Raw genomic sequence first — 23,736 nt, forward strand, 5'->3', positions numbered from 1 at the left:
AAACCAGGCATCACTGACAAACATCTCAACAGTATATTATTTTATTAGTTTCTGTAACCAAACCAAGAGAATGTAAATAAGACCGTACATATTTTAATACAGCGATGAAACCCCTGTACAAGTTCAACAAAAACAAAATCATTACCCTCCCTCCCTCCCTCCCTCCCTCCCTCCCTCATCCATCCTTCAAAGAAAGGACTCTTTCTCCCCCCGGCTCGGGTAGAGGTGAGGAGGACGCCCCCCCCACCCCAGGGTGCATACTACTGTACATTTCTGAAGGGCCCTCGTCGCCACAACCCCGAGATGAAAGCATTGTGGGTGGGACAGCCAGCGGAGGTGAGGCGGAGACAGAACACAGCGCTGATTGCTCTCATCAGTAAAGACAACTAAACAATAAGTGTCCTTCTGCTTAAACGCTTCTGAACTTGAGGCTTTTCGTTTTTTTTTTCCTTGTTCTCCATCCTCGTGAGGGTTGACACACACACACACACACACACACACACACACACACACACACACACACACACTTGAGTTTTCTACCGTTTCACCCATTAACTCCTCACCGTTTCTATTCCTCTAAAATAGCCCTATCCTGCAGCTATTCTCTAGCTAAGGGCACTGAAATCAGTCAATAGCAGCAGGCCTGGGTGCTTTACAGTGAAGTGTGTATAGGTGCGTGTTTGTGTGACAGCAAGGAAGCAGTGAAATGAGTGTGTGAGAGTAGCTTTATGTAGTGATCCTGTAAAGTCCAATCAGAACTCCTTAAAATCCCCCAAAAACAAAAGGCGGTGACGTCTTCTCTGCGCTGCTTTAACCTTTGGCCAGATAAACAGGAGAGTCCAGCTACGATGCCACAAACACACACGCATCCCAACACATCAGTAATTCTCAGGCGAGGAGATGAGAGCAGAAGGCAGGAGCATAAGCTCACGGGCAGACTTATCGATAAATCAAAAAATCATTCATTTCAATCAACTGCTTTAATTTTTCACATTTCCGTTCTGGTAAAAACACAAAAAATAGACGAGAAGTTTCTGATTGCACGTCTGTGTGCGGTGACCGTGGATGAAATGTGAGTGCTTCGCTAAAATGACATCTCCTTAACAAGATTGTTTCAACTACACAAAAAAACAAAACTGATTCTTTCATTTAACAAAAACAGCGTTGTCCTATAATATGCGCGATCCTATCTGGGGGGGGTGGGGGGTGGTGGTGACCAAAAAAAAAATGGCAACAGAAATCAAGAGCTATAAAAAAAAAAAAAAAAAGGCAAACTCAGCAGCAAATCTCATTTTCGAATTTTCTTTCCAACTCTCCTCTGATCTACCGTCTGAGTAGATTTCTATGGAACAACTTGTGCAGCCATTTTAAATCAGCTTCTAAATATGATGGACTCAAAATGCTGCCACCTACAGTGGGACAAGATAGGGGAAGAAAGAGGAGGATTATGTGTAGGCGGTGCCTCCTCCACCATTAACTCACCCCCCCCCCCCCCCACACTGTCCCCCCCCAGGGCTGATATGAGGCGGTGACTGAGTGAAAGGGGCTCGATCCTCTCTCTCCCATCCATTCATATTGTCATCTGAAGAGGGTTCTGCCGCTCTTTACTTGCCCTCTTCTGGTTTGATGGCCTGCGGTTTTATGGGGCCAGTCCGGACGGGCTTGGCCGAGGAGATGGGGGGTTTGTCGGGATCCGGGCGTTCGCCCATGGCCTGGTGGATTGGGGCGGAGGCGTCGAGCGGGGGTTTCCCCCCCTGATCGAGCCGCGACACTTTGCTGACTTGCGGGGCGGCCTTGAGCTGCTGCTGCTCCGAGAAGAACTTATGAGTGGCCTGGAGCACCTCGGCCCGCTGCTTTGCCTGCAGAGTGATGAAGACACGATCAAAATAAGCCAAAGCCACCAATCACTGAAAGATTACTTCATCGTCTGATAAAACGGGGAACCAGACCTTTAGGTCCTGCTCAGCCTTCATAGCCGCCTGCGTGCCTCTGGGAGCAAGCGAGGGACCGGGAGGTCCTCTGGGAGGGTGCTGGCTGTGCTGTGGGTGCTGAGGGTGCAGAGGGCGGGGATGGGGCATGAGACCACCTCCCATATTGGGCGACATCGGGGGGCCCATGGGAGAGCGCTGGATGCCTCCAGCAAACGAGTTAACGTGAGGAGGTCGAACCAGAGGAGACACGATGTTGGGCTGAGACAGAATCTGAAATGAAGAGGAAGAAACGGGAAATAAATGGATGCTTGACATTTAACCTTCATGCTGATACCAATCCATCTAAATACAGGTGAGATTAATCTACCTGTGGGTTGAACTGGCCAGGGAAGTGCTGCGCCATCCTCATGCCGGCAGAGCTAGCCTGGAACTGCTTCTGGTACAGCATGCTGTTGATCTTACTGGACTGGCTGCTGGGAGACGTGGAGCTCGCTCTGCAGGCGGAGGAGGAAACGATCATCATAAATAACACATGAACCGAACTAGATACAGTGCTGACTTGGCGACAAACATCTTATGAATAAAAGAAATGACAGACTTTTTGGTGCTGCGTGTGTACACACATTGACATTTGTTGTATACGCGTTGCTCGTGTCCGATGTGAATCTATAGGGGGTACCTGTAATGGCTGGAGGTGGGCGTGGTGCTCCGGGCGCCGATAGGAGGGGTTCCGGGCTTCACATCCATCCCACTGCCAAAGAGTTTCAGATCCATGTCCATCTGCAAAGTGTCCACACACAAAAACTGTTCCAACTCCAGCTTTAGAAATCTAAATCAGCAAGAGATTCACACTACAGGAGGGTTCTCAACCTCTCATCTTTAGGCACAATTCAGAGTCTTTAAAAAGGATTATGTCTGACGCTACTGCCAGCTGTAATGACCTGGATACATATTCAGCTTACCCTCACCCCTCCATTATAAAGTCATATTTAATGTGTTCATATTTCATCACTACATGCTTTGGAGTTTTTACTAGAGTAGCGTCGTCTCCCACATCACTCTCTGGTTAAACACATTTTGTTTCACTTCATACGAGGGAACAGTAGCTAGCCAACAACTCTACTTGATGTATTGTGATGATATGCAAAAGTCTCTGAAATTATGCATTTTAATGACATTTTGTATTCATGCTAGTGCTGAACTATCTAGATATAAGAACAGCTCGCTTTAAATGACTCCCAGTGGTTGAGAATAGCAGCACGACAGTACCTTGCTGGTCGGAGGCTGCATCATGCTGTGGTTGGGGCCCATGATGCCTCGGTATGGCTGGGAGACCGGGGGCTGCCGGTTGATGTTGGGGGGCTGGGCCTGGGGAGGAGTGGGAGGCAGCGCCAGGAGGGGCTGGCCTCCACCCGAGCCAAAGTTAGACAGGGACAGCTGGGAGCTGGGCATTGAGACCGTCATCTGGAGAGAGATTAAGACACGCAAACGATCAAATCATTCACCAATCAAAAGGAAGTTTTGCTGCTTTAAACCACTGGATTAAGGTCTTTGTTTAACCACTAACACAACACAAGCGATATAAGAGGTTTATAAACTTATGTTTGCATGCAGGTTACCTGCTGCATTGCAGAGCTGGGCGACTGGGTGTTGCTGTAGTAGCTACTCTGGCCGTGTTGTTGCACCTGTCCCGAGTACATGTTAGAATGCTGACTCATCCCCTGTCGGGCCTGAAGCACAGACACAGATATGTCAGATGGAACACACAAACACATTAACAAATAAATGTAGGGGTCAGTAAGGCGTTGGTCAATACCATGAGGCTGAGTGGGACAGATCCTTTGTGCAGACTGGTTACCTGCAGCAGGTGCGTGTCAATGAGCTGGGAGCCTCCCATGCCGGAGGGCTGGTTGAGCTGCGGCTCAAACATAATGGGAATGTGCTGGGTGGAGGAGGCCTGCTGATAGGCCAGACTAGACTGAGGCTTGCCGAGCTCAGACGCCTGGACGCCGGCATAGCTGTGCAGCGACGGCCCCGACAGCATCATGGAGGGCTGCGACAGGCTGCTCTGCATGAACGCCTGCTGAGACCTGAGGACGGATCAGGACGTGGGATCGGATGAGCGAACAACGGCACACTGGCGGTTCAGCAGTACTGAGCGTGTTGGAGCAGAGAACAGAATACGAGTGCAGTGTTGAGAGTTACCTGTAAGGCTGCAGTGAGGAGCTGAACAGGTCCTGTTGCTGGGAGACTGGGGGACCAGCACTGAGTCCGAGCTGAGCCTGATGTGTGTGTTGGTGTTGGTGTTGATGCTGATGTTGGTGTTGGTGCTGATGTTGGTGTTGGTGCTGCGGCTGGTGTTGGTGTTGGTGCTGCGGCTGATGTTGGTGTTGGTGCTGCGGCTGATGTTGGTGTTGGTGCTGCGGCTGATGTTGGTGTTGGTGCTGCGGCTGACCTTGCAGTGGAGCGTAGATAGGGATGGGAATCTGCTGCACTGCTGTCGCCTACAAAAAGGTGGAGAAGAAACGCAGGTAGTTTTACCTCCAACATTAAAAAAACAAACATTCCTGCAGCATGTTGCTGAAACACAAAACCGTACCTGTGAGATGCCGGGCTGGAAGCCCTGCTGCTGCGCCAGGGAGGGAGGAGCCAAGCGAGGGTGGGGGGTACTGAAGAGGTGGCTAGTGTCCATGTAGAAAGCTGGAATCTGAGCTGCAGAACCTCGACAGACATGGGTTTCAATATTAGCTATTTAGTCTTTAAAATACAAAACTAAATATCTACAAATAAAAATAGATAGGTGGATGAATATGTTGATTCGGTGCCATGCGTCTCTCACCTGCTGCAGACTGAGAGACGTACACCTGTGGGGTCTGCTGCTGCTGGGCCAGGAGGGTCGGCACGCAGCCCAGCTGAGAGAAGCTGCTGCTGCTGCTGCTACTGCTGGAGGACAGACTTCCACCCTGCAGCTGCTGGGGCTTCACCTTGCAGATGTTGGGGGGGTCAGAGGCCGTGGTGGTCTTGGTGCTGAGCGATGACGTCGTATAGGTGCCAGCACCTGCAGGGGTGGAGATGAACACACGGTGAATACAAGAGATCACAAAGGAGGCCTCACACAAGGGGAAATCCCAAAACAAAGTCAGTGTACTGCAGAATGTCAGCGGTAAACAAGGTGTCAACAAGCACCGTTACAGAAAACATTCTAAACATTTTTAGGTGTCTAAAATACGTCCACAGCAGAACAATGCTTTGCTCCGAGCTGGTACTCTCCTTCTCAGAACTTGGGGTGTGCCATCTACTGTAGGTGATACACCGACTATGGATTACCTCATACAACCCCCCCTTCTAATTTGGGGTCATGTTACCTGACAGTGAGGTGCTGGGGGTGACAGAAGCCACGGGGATCTGCGGCATGGAGGCGGAGGAGAAGGTGGAGTACGAGGACGCACAGGAGGTGATGGGGGAGGAAGAGGAAGTGGCCGGAGAGTTCTTCTCCAGACTCGGGGAGTTCTCCCACGCCTTACGAGCCGATTCCATCTGAGGAGGAGACAGAAAGAAAGAAACGCTCGGATTTATGTTTCACTGAAACGTTTTTGTAGCGGGACAGCCCACTCAAAACAACTTTAACTTTCTCTACGTACCTTTAGTGTTAGGTCAACGGTAGCGGGAGAGACGGTGCTGAGGCTGGAGCTCTGCTGCAGGGTCTCTCGTCGAGGAAGCGGCAATGAGTGCGGTAGCGCCACCTGAAACACATCAAAGACACCCCAGTGTTTAGGATTAAAGCATCGGTATTATGGCAAGTGTGATCTCTTCAAATATTTAAAAAAAGCTGTACAAAACAAGGACGTGTACTCACACTTGCCACCAAACTCTCTTCTATTTTGTTCACTCCTGTAGGAACACTGTCAGCCAGTGAGGAGGAGGGAGTGGTGTAGTCAGTGACAGACTCCTGAGAGGGAAAGACATAAATTCAGCACACATGTTATAATGCAGAAATACTACTTAAAAGCGTACAGGGTTCAGGGCTCGGTGTATTAACAGCCTAAAAGGAACAATGTAGGGCTGTCAAAAGTGGGCAGAAATGTGAATAATTGTTCTGTATTTAAAGCCTGGCTGTGTGCTCATGTGACACCGACGTACCTTAGAGTTACTGTTGTACTCCGCTGAGGGGACTGTGATCATGCCCTCGAAGTCTCCTCCCAGCTCTGGTACTGTGGTGTCACTGGTGGGAGGACTGGAGTCTGTGGCTCTACTGACAACTCCTCCAGGGACTCCTCCCTCCATCCCCTCCCCTTCTCCTCCACGTGCGTCTTTGGCCTTGCGGTTCTTTAAAGAGCGCTCTTTACCGATGGGACCTGGCTTGTACTCCTTGGTTTCCATTGGTTCCATTTCAGGAAGCTGGAGAGAAGGAGAGATTCAATATTTAAATGAATTCATAGGAATGAGTGTTGTTCAAACAGCGAGTTTCCTCCACGGCTGAGCTACCTTCTGTGTTTTGATCGGGCCAGCTCGAGGTTGTTTCTGTCTCTGTTCTTTGGGAGCAGGGAGTTTGTTTTCAGAGACCGTTTCTAGCAACGCTGGAACTCCATCACTGTCGGTGCTGCCTGCAGACGACGGCGCTCCAAACTGAATACAGTCTATTGCCAATTCCACACCGACCTCTGATCCAGGCTTCACACCCTGAAACGACACATTTGAAGGTTTATCATTTAGCCAAAAGGACACGCTGGACAAAAGGAGCCGGGCGTGTTCAACATACCTCAGTGACAGCGCCAGTAAAGGAGGTAAGAGGTTTGTTCCAGGCACTCACAGAAGGTGGCTGGGGAGGGCTGATTGGACCAACTGGAATAAACACATTACATGTGTCAGACCAGAGCTGGCTGATAAATCCCCTCCTGCATCACAAGATTCAGGAACCGAGACAAATTTAAGACATTGTTTTTAACAAGAATCCACTCACGCTTCTTGACATCAGGAAGGACAGTGCAGCCCGCCACCTTGTTCTCCCACAGCTCTGTACCCAGGGTGATGTGCGTCTGCGCAGGCGCGGGAGGTAAACTCTTTGAGGTAAAGTCCACAGTGGCAGCGGGGATGGAGGGCAGTGGAGCCACTGTTCCTTCCAGAGTCTGGGGGGATGCGGTGGGCTGGGAGGGGGCGAGGTGAGGATGCTGGGGAGCAGAAATGAGGGGTTGTGGTGGGGCCTGAGGTGTAGGGACTGCAGGAGGCTGAGACTGTGAGGACTGTTGTTGCTGCTGCTGTTGTTGTTGCTGCTGCTGCTGCTGCTGCTGCTGGGATGACTGCTTTTTAGCAAATCTTGGTGGCAGCTTTCCTCCGCCCCCTCTGCCCTTCTCACCAGAGCCTTTTTTACTCCAGTTCTGTAGGAACAGAATATGTACATTATACTGTGTCAAAGTATTGCATTGCTGTTTTTAACGATGTGGTGAAAGCCCCCCCTCTTACCTGAGGCGTCTGCTCTTCCTTTTTCCGTTTCTCTTCATCCTGCAGGCGTTTCTGTTGCTTGCGGGACACCACCTCAGTGAAGCCGTCATCGTTGGTGTTGGACTGTGGGTCCTCTGTGGTGGTGACCTCAGGGTGGTCATCAATGATCACAACACCTACAGTGACGGGACAAAAGCGGATCGAGACATTTACATTCAATGTCATGATCAGCAAGAGCTGAGTGTAGGTTCCTGGCTTAGCAGCAAGAAAAAGAGTGTCAGAGTATAACTGTTACTTACTGGCGTAATTGTTGAGATCAAACTGAGAGAGAGCATTCTCTTTGGGCTTCTTAGCGGCCTGTTTGGCCTCCTCTTTGCGCCGGCCGGACTGGTCTTTTGTAGGCCTCTGGGACGCTCCTCCAGCTGTTTGTGCTCCACCTTCTGAGTTCTGCTGGGCCGCAGGGCTGTTTGTATCAGAGACGCATGTTAGGGACAGAGAGAAAAATAAAGGCCCAAAAGAGAGACTACGCGACACATTTTAATGTTGGTGAGAACAACAGTGAAGTGGTGAAGGAGCCTGAAACACTTAAAATGTAAATTAATTCTGTAATGATACGAGAACTGTGCAAAAAAAAAAAAGGCCTCTTTTGTTAACCGTCCTTTGAGTGAAGTAGACGATGAACGGCTCGAGTGTTGATGCACCAGATAGATGAAGAGAGAAAATGTTCAAATGCTTCTGTCAAGGTACAATTGGAGTCTAAAAATACTACCACACATTTAGCTATTTTTAACACTTTGATGGACACTTGAATAAAGTAACCTAACCAAGCGGAGAATCCTTTTAACAGCCAAAGTCAACTTGGACAGGCAATATCGGCAAGAGCTTCCTGATACATGTAGTTTCTGCACTAGTGAAATGCACTTAATGAGGAAGAACACCACACAAAAGGTTTATTGTGGGTGAATAAACCTCCAGTATTATTCTACTGCACACTGTTCATTGAGGCAGCTTCATTGTGTTAAGTGTTAATGTAAGCAGACAAAGTAAATGCTTAACAACACACAAAAGCTCGATTGTTCAAAACTCACCCCTTGCGGCCGGTTTTGGCCCCTCCCCTCCTCTCCCCCTTGACCCCTGCGTAGCTCCGGCTCGGTTTGGGTCCGCTGTTGCCTCTACGATTCTGCCTCTCTGTAGGCCTCTGACTTGAGAAACTCCTCTTGGCTGCGGGAGCCCCCTCGCGTCTTGGAGTCACACCTCCATCGGGAGGGCTTCTATTGGGGGTCAAAGAGCCCTGAGGGGGTGCAGGAGCCGGGGCCGAGGCAGCGGCTGCTTCATTAGCGGCCTCCAGTGCTCCTTTCCTTTCTTCTCGCTCTCTCCTTTCGTTGAAGTCGCTGCTCTCAGACGCAGTTTCCCATTCCTCATTGGCTTGATCCGAAGAGTTCTGGTTGGACAAGTCAGGGGACTTGGTGCCAGCTGCAGCGATGGTGGGGCTGCTGGTCTCAGGCAAGGGTGCATCCGTAGGAGAGGACAAGTCGGTTGCTGACGTAGCGGCTGCCACTTCAGCAGGCACAGTGACCGAGGTTCCTGGAGCTCTAGACCGGGTCGGGGAGAACGAGATGGGGGCCGGGGCAGAGCTAGAGACAGCAGGCACTGGGAGTAGAGGGACGGGACTTGGGGCTGTTTCTCCATTAGCTAACACTGCAGCCTCCCGCTCCTTCAAGCGCCTGAAGCGGGGAGGTTTGTCTTGCCTCGGGGGCCGCGCTGGTCTGGACCGACGAGGCCTTTCTCTACTACTCTGGGGAGCCATGTCTCCAAATCTCTTGCCATCAGACCGTGGGTGTCGTCGGTCAGCTGCAGGATTGTCATATCTTGAGGTGGACTCGGTGTCCTCAGGCCTGAATGTCTCCATGGGTCTAGAGGGCCACTGAGAAGAGGACTCTCTAGCTCCTGGCCGTCTGAGAGGGCCTGAGCGAGGGCCGCCGCGCTCCCTTGCTCCACCTCGTCTACTGTATAATCCTCCTCTTCCTCGCCGAGAAGGCTCTCCTTTCAGGAGGAATCCTGGCTTGGGTCTGCCGTCATCATCCCCTCTGGGTCCAACTCTTTCCCCCATGTGAGGAGGTCCAAAGCCTGGCTTGTGGGGCCCAGGCCGGGGCTCCCCAGGGAGCTCTCGTCTCAATGGATGGCTAGGTTTGGTGCTCGGCTCACGGTCAGACGGTCCAGTATCACTGGCAGACTCTCTCCCACCTTCACTTTCAGAATCTGTGTCTGAACCACGGCGCCGTCTACGTTTTGGTATAACCTCAAAGTCTGAGCTCTCGCTGCGCGTTTCGCTTTCTTCCCTGTTGCGAAAGGCAGCAGCGCCTCCAACAGAAGGTAAATCAGAGCGTGAACGGGGCTCTCTGTAATTGAACTCTGCTCGGCTTCGACCACGACCCCCCCTGCTTCGGCCGCCGTAAGTTCCCCGGTAGCTCCGTCCTCTGGCGTAATACTCCCCTCGACCGCGTGCTTTGAAATTTGGGTCGGCAGGCCACTCTCTATCTCTATCTCGGTCTCTGTCCATTTCCTTCTCCCTCTCACGTTCCCGCTCCCTCTCCTCTCGCCGGTAGGAACGTGGAGGAAGATTGGACTCTTTCCTGGGGGGCAGTTTGGGTTCCGGGTGTTTGTCACTGCTGGGCGGTTTGTCTACTTTCTCTTCCTGAGAGGAAGAGGTGGGAGGCCCAGTTGAAGGCTGGGAGTCTCTGACTCTCTGATGGCCAGTCGGTGTTTCCTCGGCCTCAGCCGCTTCTCTCTTGCCCTCAACCTGAGGTCTGGAGCCCTCAGACACAGCAGCAGCTGCAGAAGGAGGTTTGGATGGCTGATCCTTTTTGGACCGGTCCCCTCTTTCCCCTCTCTCCCCTCTTTCCAGTCTCTCCCCTCTTTCCAGTCTCTCCCCTCTTTCCCCTCTCTCGTGACGCTTCTCTCTCTCTTCTCTTTGTTCTCGCTCTTCTTTCATGTCCCTTAGGACAGGCTTCTTTATTGGCCCAGACCTGCGGACGGGTCTCTCTCCCCCTGGTCCTTCTCTGCGTCCGGCGCCTGATCTAGCAGCCCAGCGCAGCTCAGCTTTCTGCTTGCTAGAAGCTGGCAGAGGCAGCTTCTCTTGTTTGTGTAATCCATCAGCAGGAGGTGTAGCCCTGTTGCTAGTCACCGCAGCTTGGGGGTAGAGTTCATTCTGGGGCTTATCATCAGCCTGTTCTCCCGTGTCCTGTAGCTCTAGAGATTTCGTACCCAGGGATAGCCCATCAAACATGGGCTCATCCAGCTTGAGGGAGTGGCTGGAGCCCTGGGACACACTCCTCTGGAGCATAGCCTGACCAAGAGCTTCTACCTCTTCCCCACTGGGTAGGCCCGGCTCCTCAGCATCAAAGGCTGAGCCTACGGGGACGCCGTCTAGAGGCCCTGGCGGGTCCTCTGGGTCCTGGGTAAACGCTGACAGGGACTCTGTAGGGTCCTGGAAGAAGTTACTTTTATTAGAGTCCAATGCACTGTGGTCCTGGGGATACATCGCTGGGAGACCCCGGTCCAGATCCAAAGCAGAGTCCATCCTGTAGAGACACAATTGTCATTAGGTATAGGCATGTGCAGAAAATAAAAGATTTTTCTTATGATGTCATGTACTTCTATTTACCTCGGCTCCTTGTTATCATCCCGTCCTTTTGGGGGAGTTACAGACGGTAGCGTCTCCGACTGTGGGTACGGGTCCGATCCCCAAACCATGCGCGAGTCTGACGGCAGGCCGTGGTCACGGATCGGTCGGGTCAAATGGTCGAAGGAGTCAGAGCTGGAGCTGGAGTTGTCACCAGGCTCTCTGCGCACAATCTGCTTAGGAGGCATTCTCCCTGGAGACGACAAAACAGACTAACGTTAACGCCCAGGTTTTCCTTTCATAATGGCCAAAATGTTTTTCATTACATTTTAAATGCTATTTATGTCTATTTTAGACAGAAAATGGGGGAAAAGCCTGAGTTTATTCGTAAATAATGACAATACAACAATTAAAAACTCTATTAATCTATTGAGCCATGCAAGTTACTGCATTTTCCACAACACTGTCCTGCAAATACTTCAGAATAAAAGCCTTGTGTTAACAAATGAAGGGATTCCATCGACATAAACACGTTAGATGGCTCTTATTTTGAAACAGGAGGTGTGAAAAATAAAATAACTTTTTTCACATCTGACACGTTATACAGATATACGCATTGAAACTGTTGTAACGCTGCTGGTATGTCAATATACTGTCAAAATATAATTTCCCCTTTTTATTTCTGCTGTGAATCGTGAGCGACAAGCGGAAAAAAAATCTGCCGACGAGCTGCCGGGCATAAACGGGTCGTCTGGCACATCTGTCAGCTTGTCAACAAAGATACTCGTACACTCTGTAATTCTTATCCACATAACTTCTTACCGGGGTGAATGTTAGTTGGCATGTCCATGGGAGGACGTCCCGACATTATGCGGGGGTCCATGTAGGACTGCATCATGAGCCAGCGGGGGTCAAACCCCATGGAGGCCAGGTGCTGGTGGTGGGGGCCGATGGGCTGATACATGGAGCGGTGTTGTTGTTGCTGCTGCGGAGCTGGAATGCCGCCGCCGCCGCCGCCACCACCTCCAGCACCACCTGAGGGAGACACAGAGCCCCCACTCTGGTGCTGCTGTTGTTGCCATTGTTGCTGCTTCATCTGCTCCTACAAGACCAACAGGAAAGAGTAACAAAGAAAAGTTAAGATCAATAAAGATAGTTTGCTTTTAATGGTATCCACTACATCAAAAGAAAGAGGTCGTCTTATGAAAGTTATATCTGGTTGATCGGACAACACACTGCTTTGAAATTTGCCACCTATGATCACTAAATGCTCCGACCCAAGCAAATATGTGACAGCACCGTAGCCTAGTTTTTTGAATATTTCACAGTAATACACTGATGTACACCTGTACTTGTATAAAGTCAACATGTCCTCTGTGGAAAGATGTAATTAACCTTTAATGTTCTTTTCTTATGTTAATTTTAAAGTGTAAACACTAATGTTCATTATCAAGTCCCCTACTAGACCTCTAGTCGCTGACACACCCACATATTACGATTCAGCGAGCAGTTACTGACTGAAGAAGCCAGATGTGGAAGTCCTTACCTGCTGTCGGAGGAAACGAGGCGGTAAAGACTTCTGAAACTGTTTGGAATAGCCTGAGGTAAGAGAGGGACGCATAGCAGCTGCTGCTTCTCCTTCCAGCTGTGGTGGTGCCACAGGGACTTCCTCACCACTGGGGGTGTCCATGTGAGGCAGAGACAGGTGGGGCTCATCCACTGCAGGACGACAAAACCAATGGGCATCAATGACTGAAAGAATGGCAGTCAGTCGTAACTGTACAACGATCATGTACACGCAAGCTAGCTCACCTCTGTTGTCCTCTATGTTGAAATAGTCTCGGATAGGCACTGTTGTCCCGTCTACCTGGTTCTCCTCCATCAGCGGGACGACCTCAACCGAGGAGCTCTCTTCCTCGCTCACGGGCTCTGGAGCTACGGCCACAGGTATCTGGACGGGGGGGCTGGGCTGGCGAGGCAAGAGCACCTCCTCCTCCTCCTCTACAGTTGGTTCTACGCTCTCTAGTTCTCGCTCCACCCTCTCCTCGTCTTGGTCCACCATCTCGGCTACAGGAGCTTCCACGATCGGGGCCTGCGATTGTGAAACTGGGATCGAAGGTTCTGGACTGGATACACGAGCGGGAGCTGATGAGGACTCTTCCTCTTGGACAGCTTCCTCTTCATCATTGGTGGTCGGAGGAAGAGGAGATTTGCTCTCATTCGCCGGGCGGTGTTTTTCATTGAGACGTTTAAGTTTTTCAGCGCAAGCGGCGAGCCGCTGTTCTTCCATCCGCCGTTCCTCTTCGTCCCTCCGCCGCCTCGCTCGCTCTACGGCTTCAGAAACTTCTTGAGGCTTCTTGCGCTTCTGTCGCCAGGCTTCAGGGTCCTCGTCGGCACCGGGTGCTGCTGCAGCCTGTGGTTTGGTCACACGTTGGGCTCCGCCACCGACAGAACGACTGGCGCCCTAGAGGATCGAGAAATGAGCACAGATACAGACTCATCACCTTGCTGGTAAATAAACAGTGCACACATGATTAGAGGATTGTGTATCGCATATCCAGCTTTACCTGGTAGTCCTGTGGGGCAGCTGACTTATTGTACTGCCCCATAATGCCAGGTGATGGCGCTCTGGGATCACCATCGGCCCATGGGGTTTTACTGGCCCCACGGTCCTCAGTGCCTTCCTTCCAGCCCTCCTGACCGTCTGGGGGCCGGGATCGCATACGCTCCACTTTACCCATCCACTCCCTGAAAATAATGTCACAGGTTATTCCAACTGTTCACCATCTCTCTTAATAACCTCAGGTTGCACACCTCTCACTAAAAATAAAATTGGCTTTGACAACTTCTATCATTTCTGAATCCTTTTACTTTGCATCTACTAAATAACTATTTGGCACATAAAATCATCCATCATACAGGGTGTTCGATCTGCAATTTATGGATGTCCATTATATTTTGTCCTGTTCTTGAGTCAGCGTCATAATGCATTTACTAAACATGTCAAATTTATCGACTATGTGAGCCTAAACGTTTACTTTGTTTTTCCAAGTTTTAGTACATTTACTTCAAATAATATTGCATTACTGTCAGCCACGTATCAAGTCATACCATCGGGATTTAGATATTTAATGCAAAGTGTAACTATATCGAACGTTGAATGAATAATTCTTTCCATTAAATTATGTCTAAATGATCTAAATGTCCACAGACGCTAAATAATGAATTCAAGACAATCAAAGTGTTGACTTACCAGTTTTCTCTTTTCTCCTTAGAAGCATGGTTTTCCTCATCATCGCTGAAGTTTAGCTTCTCGGTGTAGTCCACCTCCATCTGAGCTCCTGGAGAGCAGAAGGGACAGGGTTGATAGATACTTATATTGTTTGCCTACCGATTGTAGTTTAACACTGAAGTTCAAAGTTATGGCTACTAACCTGCCCAGCCCTCATCAGTATCGGTGTCTAAGTTGTCCAGCTCTTTAAGTTCCGTTGCGCTGATGATAGAGGGTCTGTCTGGGTCCTGGTGCCGGGACTGAGGGTGGCCCTGCTGGGGCCGTACTGGACGAGGACCCCTCACCATCCAACACGGGGAAAAAAGAGAGGAAAGCACATTATAGCACCTGGTCTGGAAAACTAACAACTGCCTTTTACTCAACTCTATACAAGGTTAACCATGAAGACGGGAACTCACTTCGCTCCGTCTTGTGGAACAGGGTATCTGTTTGCTTGCCCTGGAGCAGAAGTCATCTGAGGATAAGCGTGGAACATCTACAAGACAAAGATGGGAATCATCACGCAGGCTCAAGACGAGATAACCACAACAACTACAGACTGTAACTGTGATGTGGTCTGTCCAGAACATAAAACTAAGACTTACGTAGGGTGGCATCATGCTCCTGAAAGCTGGGTCGAAGTGAGTTGGCACCCCAGCGGGAGGCTGCTGCCCCCCGTTAAGTTTAGGTTGAAGAGGGGGGGCAGACGGGGGCAACTTCTCCCTGCCGTCCCTCTTCTCCCTCTGAACGTCAGTGGTTACGGTTCGTCCAGGCTCCTCAGCTTCCCCCGGTGGTGTAGAGGTACCAAGGCCCGTACCACCCTCCTCCGGAGCCTTGTTGTCCATCTCAGGAGTGCTGGGTGCGGTGATCAAATTCCTGCCTCCACCCTCACGCCAACTGCCAACATCTAACACGACAGGAGAAGAAAATTATAACTTGACTTACAGCACCTCTGGTTCTCGAACATCAGGCAGAGCCCAGTGGACGTTTACGTGCACGAGTGTGGCCTTACTTTGAGGTCTGAGGCTGGGGCCTGGTCCATAAGGCTCCTCTTCCTGCTCGTCCCCTTTCTCCGCCTCACCAGCCGCCTGCAAGCTGGGAAACTCCTGTTGAAAATGGCTGCTCACACGAGGGGCACCTGTACGATACGAGCACATCATTAGGAATGCACAGAAATCCCAAGATTGAATGTAACACAGTGACTCACAGAGAAGCATTGAGAGGTCTAATCCTCAGTTGGCGTACAGCTGAGGTTCTCAAGCACTTTGACCTTAAAGCCCACTTTTGATTGTCAAAAAAACAACTTCCGAGGATCACCTTTTCAAAATGAATTAGAAAAAAACACAACATGACAAAAAAGGAGAAAAATTAAACTGGGCTGCAAATGTGTGTCGTCAGCTGTAATGACTACAATAGAGGTGACCCCCAGCCATCACAGCCTGCCATTATGAATCCAGCTTCAATGTATTCCGGGTCATATTTCCTCCACACAGGCTTTGGAGCTTTTACTGGCGCAGTGGTCTCCCACGTCACTTTTTAGTAAAACAATAAAATAAAAAAAATCTATTTTGTATCACTGCATCGGCAGAAACGTTAACTATCCAAGTGGAAAAACACGTTCGTCTCGACCTGATGTGTCGTAATTTTGTAGCTTTGTTTAACGTACTACGTTCTTTATGCATGTGAATTCTTTGTAAATTACCCCAAATTGTCATTATATTTTCATATAACCATTTGGCAGTACCTCCGTGGCCCACTAGATGGCGCTACGAGGCCCACCAGTGGTTGAGAATAGCTGGTGGAGGGCACCCCTTACCAACCCATCACCACATTCAGTAGAGACCAGATGGTCCATGCAGACTGTAATGTTTGAGTGTTGTAGACATACAGTGGATAGTTCCTCTGTTTGTTTGGACACAAGAAGGAAACGTACAGGATAGTGTTCGCAGGATAGGGAGCAGGTGAAGAGCACATTTACCCTCTGGCTGCGTCGGCTTGCTGTTGGCCCAGGAGCGGCTGGCCGCAAGAGAAGGCTCTGGTGGCGGGATCACTGGTGGTTTGATCGGGGGTGGCGGTGTTTCCGATTGCCTGTGGCGCAAAAAAAAAAACAAAACAGGATAGTTTCTAACAACACTCATGAAACATGGTTTACAGACTCTTCCATCTTAGGATGTGGTTACACACAGCAAAATCAGGAAACGGTTGATTATAAAATGAGATTATAAATTGTCCGGATTGTGCCCACACGCTGTCCACACTCGGACTGGGCCATATGGATAAAAATCTTATCATGATTCAGGTCATTTTATAGGGTTTTGTATACTCTTGTGTGAATTAAATACTTGACTAATGAAATATACTGAAATATATCTTCTCATTTAATACAGAATTTTCAAAAAAAATTATCTTATTTTCGGAGAAATTTGAGTTATGTTATCCACTGAAAAGACAATAGATTGTCCTCCTTAGTCCACACCTCACTGATATCCGAACTCGATGCGAGCCGGGCCACCTCTGCATGTGGTCTGGATGATCAGATTTCAATGTGAGCTACATCCGATCTCGACGCGTACGAACTTAACCGTTAATGCATCCTGACGTGATCGGATGACAAAAGTGTCATTAAAAAGACAAGTGTAGCCGCGGCCTTAAGACGCTTCCAGTTACTCTGTTGTGCAGAACATACACCTTCATTTAGAGAAGAGCTATGACAAAAGTTTCAGTCTGTTCATGCACTAAACGTTCACGAGTTGTTGAATTTACCTCTCCTCCGCTCCCTCAGGTCGAGATGCCCAGCCACTACCGTCTTTGGGGACGATGTTGACGTTTGGGTCGTTTCCCTTGTTCTCTGCCTTCAGACTGGGCAGGTTGGCCGGAGGGGGCATGCGCCGGCTGGCAGCAACTTTGCCCAAACTTTGGAGCCCATGTCTAGCAGCCACTTCACACGCAGGAGAACAGCAAGATATAGCGGTTTTTAAGAGGGCCAGGGAAAGCACTTTATTATCCTTAAAGATTATATTATATGACATCGTTCAACTGAACTCAATGAAGACAAACATTTACTGCAACAACACTCCATTCAATACTAACAGGGGACAATAGTGGGGGCTTACCTGCAGTTTTCTGGGTTTCCAGAGATTTGCCCTTGTAGGTGTTGAAGAGGCTAAGGGTTGCATACTTTGTTTTGCCATCCTTTGCCTTGGTGCTTTGCCCTGACTTCTCGGACATTTCGCTTGAAACTCATTGAGTCTGGTCCTCTGGCCTCGCCCCCAGAACCAGCCTCCTACAGACCCGGGGTGAGAGGAAAAACAAGAACAGAAAGGGTGAGGAGGTTGTTGGCTCAGGACACTAAACCATCACAAATATCTCTGAACCTCTTTAGAGTCTGGTGCTGGTGTACAAAGCTGCCGTACATCTGCTCCTCTGGAGACAAATGGTTTAGGACGAAAAACCTAACTATGCTTTGGTGCAACATCTCTCTCTCTCTCTCTCACATGGAGTTTGGGCAGAGTGCAATAATCATTAGAATTATTTGTATTGAAGGTAAGTCGAGGACAGTGAGTCACCAACCTGCAGTGACTTCATGAATGTAACTGACAGGAGACACTGAATTTTATTAAGTTTTATGAACTGTGGATCGATCATGTCTGGCCGCTACCTGATTCAATTAATACGGTCAGTATTTGTTTCGATACAGATTTGGTGGATCGGAGAACCCCTAAATTTCTTTGTGAAACTACAGATTTGAGGCCTGCACACATGACATAAGTCTAATAAGTCTAGACTGAACGCCATCTGATCTGGTCCACCAATGACGAAACTCCAATTGCATTGTGGTATGGGGGCGGCACAAGGCAGGCAGAAAGTGAATGAGAGTGAGCAGCACCATGGACAGAGATACAGCATGTTCAGGGGCTGCAGTGTCTTTCCTAAGTCACACAGGGGTCATTTATTATTAACGGAGCAGTGTGTGTGTGTGTGTGTGTGTGTGTGTGTGTTGGGGGGAGGCAACAGCTCTGATGAGCTCAGACTATCTGCAACCTGGCCTTGGAACATCCACTTAAAGGAAAAGCCCTTTAAACAACCTGGCTCGTATTTTGTAAAATACGGTGAAGTGCAATGATTAGGTCAGTCCTTGACCGAAGTAGTTCTTAGTCGACAAACACTCATACAATATTGTCGACTCATCGATTTAATCTAAAACTGGGTTTCTCCACAAAGAAATCACTCAAAAGCACCACTTTAAATCTTGTGTTTACCAGAGATTTGAAATAATGAATTCTGCATGAATTGAAAAATAACCTTAGTCAACTAACAAACGAACGAGGACTAAGAGGGGGCAGCCCTACCAATGAGAGCCCAAATCATAAGAAATGTCTTTAAAGAGGAGTAGTGATGCTAGCCAATACAGCTCCTCAGTAGTTCATTTGTCCAGTTCAACTGATACTTGATTATGTTCAGTAGTATAAATGTATTGTGAGGGCATCATCATCGTCTTTACACTGGTGTTAACTTGTGCATCAAATAGCTTTTGTGCCTCTGCAGCAGGCGTCCTAAGTGTCCATTAACAGTACGTAGAGCTCCGTGTTGTAGCTTATGTGCACCCCTTCAAATGAGTAACGAAGCAATGGGACAGTGCAGGTCTTATACAGACACTCTAGCTTAGTTTCTTCTCCAACAGTTTTCCAGTTCTGGTAGTGGTTGCTGATCACTGAAAGCCGAGACGAGGAATGGCGACTTTGATGCATCCGAGGCTTTAAAATCTGCACATACACTCTCCAGCTGTCGGAAAAGACAATGAAGCCGGGCACTTTGAAATCTGAAGAGGAGACGACATGTTTTAGCGTTTTCACCGGTCTCGGTCTGTTCGGCCAAAACACGGACAAACTAGTATCCGTCGACCTAAGTGCTATGACAAACCTGCCCACTTCAGAGTACACTGGACACATGTTTGTGGATCACCATGTACAGCGACAAAATAAAGACAAAATTAAAATGGATGAAACTGTAGTGGCTGTGTGGCTTCTGTATTTGGCAGAGGAGACTGATCACAAACAATTAATTAAAAAAATCGACGAGTGAAACAGACTCATTCATCATCTTTATAAATCAATGGTTCTAGTACAGCATTGTCATGCGCAGCAGTGATGCTCGACAGGAGGTGTGGAGGAACACTTTGATTTTTAAGTACTCTAAACTCCATTTTTTAAGAATGCCTTATTGTGTAAAGACTGGACCTTTACATCCTCTATGCAAAACCCCCCAAATTGATCATTCGCTAAGCTCCGCTCCCCACTGCTACTCCATCAAGCTGTCAGAGCTAAGTGACCATGGCCAAAATGAATAGAAATGATCAAATTGTTGGGGGAAAAGTGATTTCAGAGGGAAGTAGACAGAAGGGTCTGCGATATGCGTTTGAAGGATACATCTCCAGGATGTCAGACTGATTCAGCCGTGTACACAGGTCAAGAAGATAAAAATAGTGTTAAAGTGTTAAAAGTGAACCAGCACATCACCTGGAGATCCAGACAGAAGACGATGAAATTAAGGAACACTGTTCCTGTAAAGCCGGGTAGGTCTTTCTTCACGGTTCCAATTAATAGAAAGCTAAAGCAGCACGTGTGACATTCAATATACCTTCAGTAGCTAGCGTAGCACAGAAGGGCCAACGGTGGTTAATGATGTGCTAACATACTGCTAATGTTAGCTCCACAGGCTTTTATGTAGAAATGTACATTTAGAAACGTATAGTATCACTATGACACGCATCCCAGGCTAAACGTTGAAGCATGACCAGCTCAAAATCCAGCCTGAAATTTAAGAAAATCTGAAACGTCTGCATCACAGTCTATGGAGCGGAGCCGGATAGTTTTCAGACCTTGGTCCGAGCTGGCGGATGCTACGCTATGACCGTCTGAGTTTGAGTGTCAGGACTGAGTGAAGGGTCATTATGTTCAGATCGTGGATCATTGACTGCAGTTCACTATTAATACAGGATACCATTACAATCAAACTATTCTTCTCTTCTCTGTAGCACGCCTGTGAATGAGTGCTGCTTATACAGTCTTATGTCCCGATAGCCCATTGCAGGATCCAGCCTAATTCCAGACTCAACCAGCGGGTCGGCTCAGATGACTTGTGTGTACAGTTCTAATGCACCTAAATCTGTTGTTTAAAGTGGGTCATGGCTCTGACCCGTCTAATGCAACAGTTAAGTCACATAATGAGAAGGCATGTCGATGGCCTAAATGATGGCTGCTGAAAGAGCAGTCTTGTATTTCATTGTCCCTTTTGGTTTTCTATTGTAATGCCACAATGCAATACTTTATCAATACACCTGTTCAACGAGCATAAACATGTAGCTCGGGGGATGTTTCAAACTGCTCTGTCCGCAGTCTCTCAGCCAGTTTATATAACCACAGTGCACAAGATCTGCCAATAGCAAATTGCAAAAGCATAATTAAAACAAAAGTTGTCTGGATGTAGTCTTAACAGCTTAGCTTGGGTTGTTCTTGTAAACGTATCTGCTGGCTGAGACAAAGCAGCCGGTACCTGCAGGCAGTAAATCACGTCAGCGGAGCGAGGAAGACGGGAGGAATGACTGACTGTGCTCTTCATAAACTTCACTCAGGAATATTACTTAATCTATCGGCATTTTAAGATTCGTTTCCAGTGAAATATTACAGAGTTTGTAAAGTGACTTTGCTTCTGTAAACATTACCGTTACTGCTCTAGCAGTTGAGTGGTATTTAAAATACAAATACATTTAAATTTAGTTTGATAAGAGTAGTAGTATTGATACAAATCTTCTGTAAACATTGTTGTTGCTGCTCTAGCAGTTCAGTTATACTAGCCAAAGTTACAGCAATAAGACTACAGTTTGCATATTAAATAAGTATACTAAGTGGGCCGTGGACATAAATATAAAAAGATACTGGATTACTGGCCCGTAGATAAAAAAATGCATTGCTATATCCATTAATTGAACTGCACAGCACACATTAAACATCTACCAACTCATATTCACTTTGATCAGGCTCATTGCACACAACTTCTTCTGACAAAAAGCATGGAAGAAGATGAGGATCGGAAGCCACTTAAGATTATTGTGGTTCTCAAACAGCAGGCAATCGATACCACTGAGATGGTCTCCCTTGGGAGATGTCAGTAATTTCAATAAGCACACCACAAACTGAAGGGTGGCTATGTGTGTTTTTTCCTCCCTATTGGATGCTTAAATGCTTGGGTTCAAGGGACAAAAGACATATGTTGCTGGAAATGCCAATTTGAGTTCGACACATGGGAACACTTTAGGGGACTAACTGATGCAGTGTGTAACTACGTTTGATAGCCATCTTGTCAAAGTCGGGTTTATTGAGAAGAGAATCGTAATACAGAAATGATTAGCATCTGTTGTTTTCTTTAACTCATTGCTAAAGCCCCCCAAAAGATACTAGATATATTCATCAGAACATGTCACTGACTGGCCAATATATGCAAATATCCTCCCTATAACTATTCAGATCCTGAACCAAGTATATATATATATATGCCAATTAGTAAGCCACCAGGTGGTTTCCACATCTGCTAATGGAGTTTATTAATCATTTAGAGCCCTTCCCAATCCTCCCCAGCTCCTACACGTACAGACTCACACAGTACAAATGTGCTCCTTTAAGACCACATCTGTTGGATCTGCAACACATCGAAACTGAAAAAGGAAAGCCCGGTGCTAGTCTGAACGCAAGACTGCACATCATGAAAATGAGGAATACATCTCAGTTCAACGCCAACACATTTAGCACCCGAGAAGAAAACAAAAAACGTAATGTTATGCCAGCCTAATTTACACTATTGTGATGTTTCTGTAAATCCCTGATTGAGGAGTCTGCAGGCCATCCTTCTCCACGAATCAAACTATACCGACAGGGAGCAGAGGCCCACTTCGCCCAGAACTCCACTACACCGGTCTCCGAGAACACTTTAAATGTGCACACACACACACAACATATATATTTTTTTTAATGTAGAATGAGAAACAGTTACGAGAGCAGGCCGCAGAGCATTGCATCGTTTAGCACAGTTTCGTTTCTCGCTGGTCGCCATCACATCCACTTTCAGCCCCCCCTTTTCCTTGAGTGGCCAAAAGCATGCTAACACTAGCTTAGCGCGGTGTGAACACAAACACATCAGCTACTGTGGGGGCTAAACTTCCATCATTTTATTTGTTTTAACCTCGCACGATATGCAGACCCACCTGCCACCGCCGGTGCCTTCTTTGTCCTCTCGGCTGATGTGCGGCCCGACTTGAATCCCGATGTCGGCCTGGTTTGAGGTGGACGAACGTGTGTCTGGCCGGCGGATTACAAAAGATGGCTAGCCTGCTAACGATGGTTAGCTTACGTTAGCTACTGCCAACAAACCGCTCCACCACATGCACGGCGACTAGTTTTTCTGTGTCTTCGGCGCCGTTTCAAGCCGCCGGTCTGTCCTCGTGTGTTCGGCCGTTACTGTGGGAGCCGGTGCGCGGTGGTCTCGTGGTTCCGTGTCTATCCACGCCCGTTATCTCGTGTCACACCGTTTTTTCCTTAGTTGTGTGTGAGGCCCCGCTCGCGCCGCGGCCTGTCGCACAATCAAAGATGGCAGACCGTTTGTTGCCAGATTTATCGTCTCATCCCCCCCTCGCAAACCCGAAACCCCCTATATGTCATTCAGAGAAGAGACCGCAACCTACATTCTTACGATGGCATCCTGCACAAAACTGTACAGATCTTTCATTCTAACAAAAAGTTAATTGTACAAATTAGTTATATTGTACACATTGGTTATAGTATATTTTTCCGTATTTTTATTGTAAACATTCTGTCTTATATTTATGTTATGGCAAATTCCTTGAATAATAAATCCTTGGCAATAAATCTTATTCTGATTTAAATCATTTGTAGATCTACTGTATAGATAAGCATGTATTTAACTCTATAAAGCCCAAAAAAGAAAACCATTTCTTGTTAATATACATTCTGTTAAGGTTGGTGGCTAAACATTATAATAAAATGTAGTAAGCATATGCAGCTATATTAAATAGTAGCGAATAAGAGGCAATTAAAACACACAGTAATAAAACTGTTCATAAAGTCACAATCACTGTGTGAATACACTTCTGTACACATTTTACATTGAAATGTTATATTAATTTGTTAATAAATACTGTTATGTTGGCTGGAGTAATAATTGCAACTGTTTATAGTATCGTTTGGGTTGAGGAGAGTGATTGGATTCATTTAAACGAGGTTGTCCTAAATGAAGCCAATTGTTGTCTATAATAGCTATTATTGTGCGAGTGGTACCTGTAGTGTACATTTATAGGTCTATAAAGCGGTTACATTCACAGGTTACAGTTTGGTAACTGAGGTGTTGAAGTGTGCAGCCACACAAACGCAGCTACATTTAAAAAAAAGATGAAATAAATACAT

General features: G+C 47.8%; 1 protein-coding gene across 9 annotated transcripts; it reads right to left on the reverse strand.

Annotated features, from left to right (window-relative positions):
* Window positions 1-965: 965 nt before the first annotated feature.
* Window positions 966-22,911, reverse strand: prrc2c (proline-rich coiled-coil 2C). 9 transcript variants are annotated; one of them, XM_076087464.1, is made up of 34 exons: window positions 22,521-22,911; window positions 17,377-17,546; window positions 17,027-17,201; window positions 16,242-16,351; window positions 15,276-15,401; window positions 14,869-15,170; window positions 14,682-14,759; window positions 14,427-14,571; window positions 14,246-14,333; window positions 13,560-13,740; window positions 12,805-13,456; window positions 12,539-12,711; window positions 11,815-12,094; window positions 11,035-11,245; window positions 8,459-10,951; window positions 7,670-7,833; window positions 7,392-7,546; window positions 6,892-7,306; window positions 6,691-6,773; window positions 6,417-6,611; window positions 6,072-6,329; window positions 5,788-5,880; window positions 5,573-5,674; window positions 5,297-5,468; window positions 4,771-4,989; window positions 4,531-4,652; window positions 4,137-4,435; window positions 3,790-4,021; window positions 3,551-3,661; window positions 3,201-3,395; window positions 2,611-2,711; window positions 2,299-2,425; window positions 1,950-2,201; window positions 966-1,859 (listed from the first exon to the last, which is right to left on the reverse strand). In XM_076087464.1, exons 2-34 carry the CDS (start codon window positions 17,489-17,491, stop codon window positions 1,605-1,607), a joined length of 8,679 nt encoding a protein of 2,892 aa, XP_075943579.1. In that variant the 5' UTR covers window positions 17,492-17,546; window positions 22,521-22,911; the 3' UTR covers window positions 966-1,604. The 9 variants fall into 9 exon arrangements, with proteins under 9 accessions (XP_075943579.1, XP_075943578.1, XP_075943576.1 ...); XM_076087463.1 differs by having other exon boundaries at window positions 3,748-4,021; XM_076087461.1 differs by having other exon boundaries at window positions 2,611-2,735; window positions 3,748-4,021.
* Between the last annotated feature and the right edge of the window lie 825 nt (window positions 22,912-23,736).

The sequence above is a fragment of the Anarhichas minor genome, unplaced genomic scaffold, assembly GCF_050575085.1.
Source record: "Anarhichas minor isolate MPS153535 unplaced genomic scaffold, ASM5057508v1 ptg000010l, whole genome shotgun sequence".
NCBI classification, from domain to species: domain Eukaryota; kingdom Metazoa; phylum Chordata; class Actinopteri; order Perciformes; family Anarhichadidae; genus Anarhichas; species Anarhichas minor.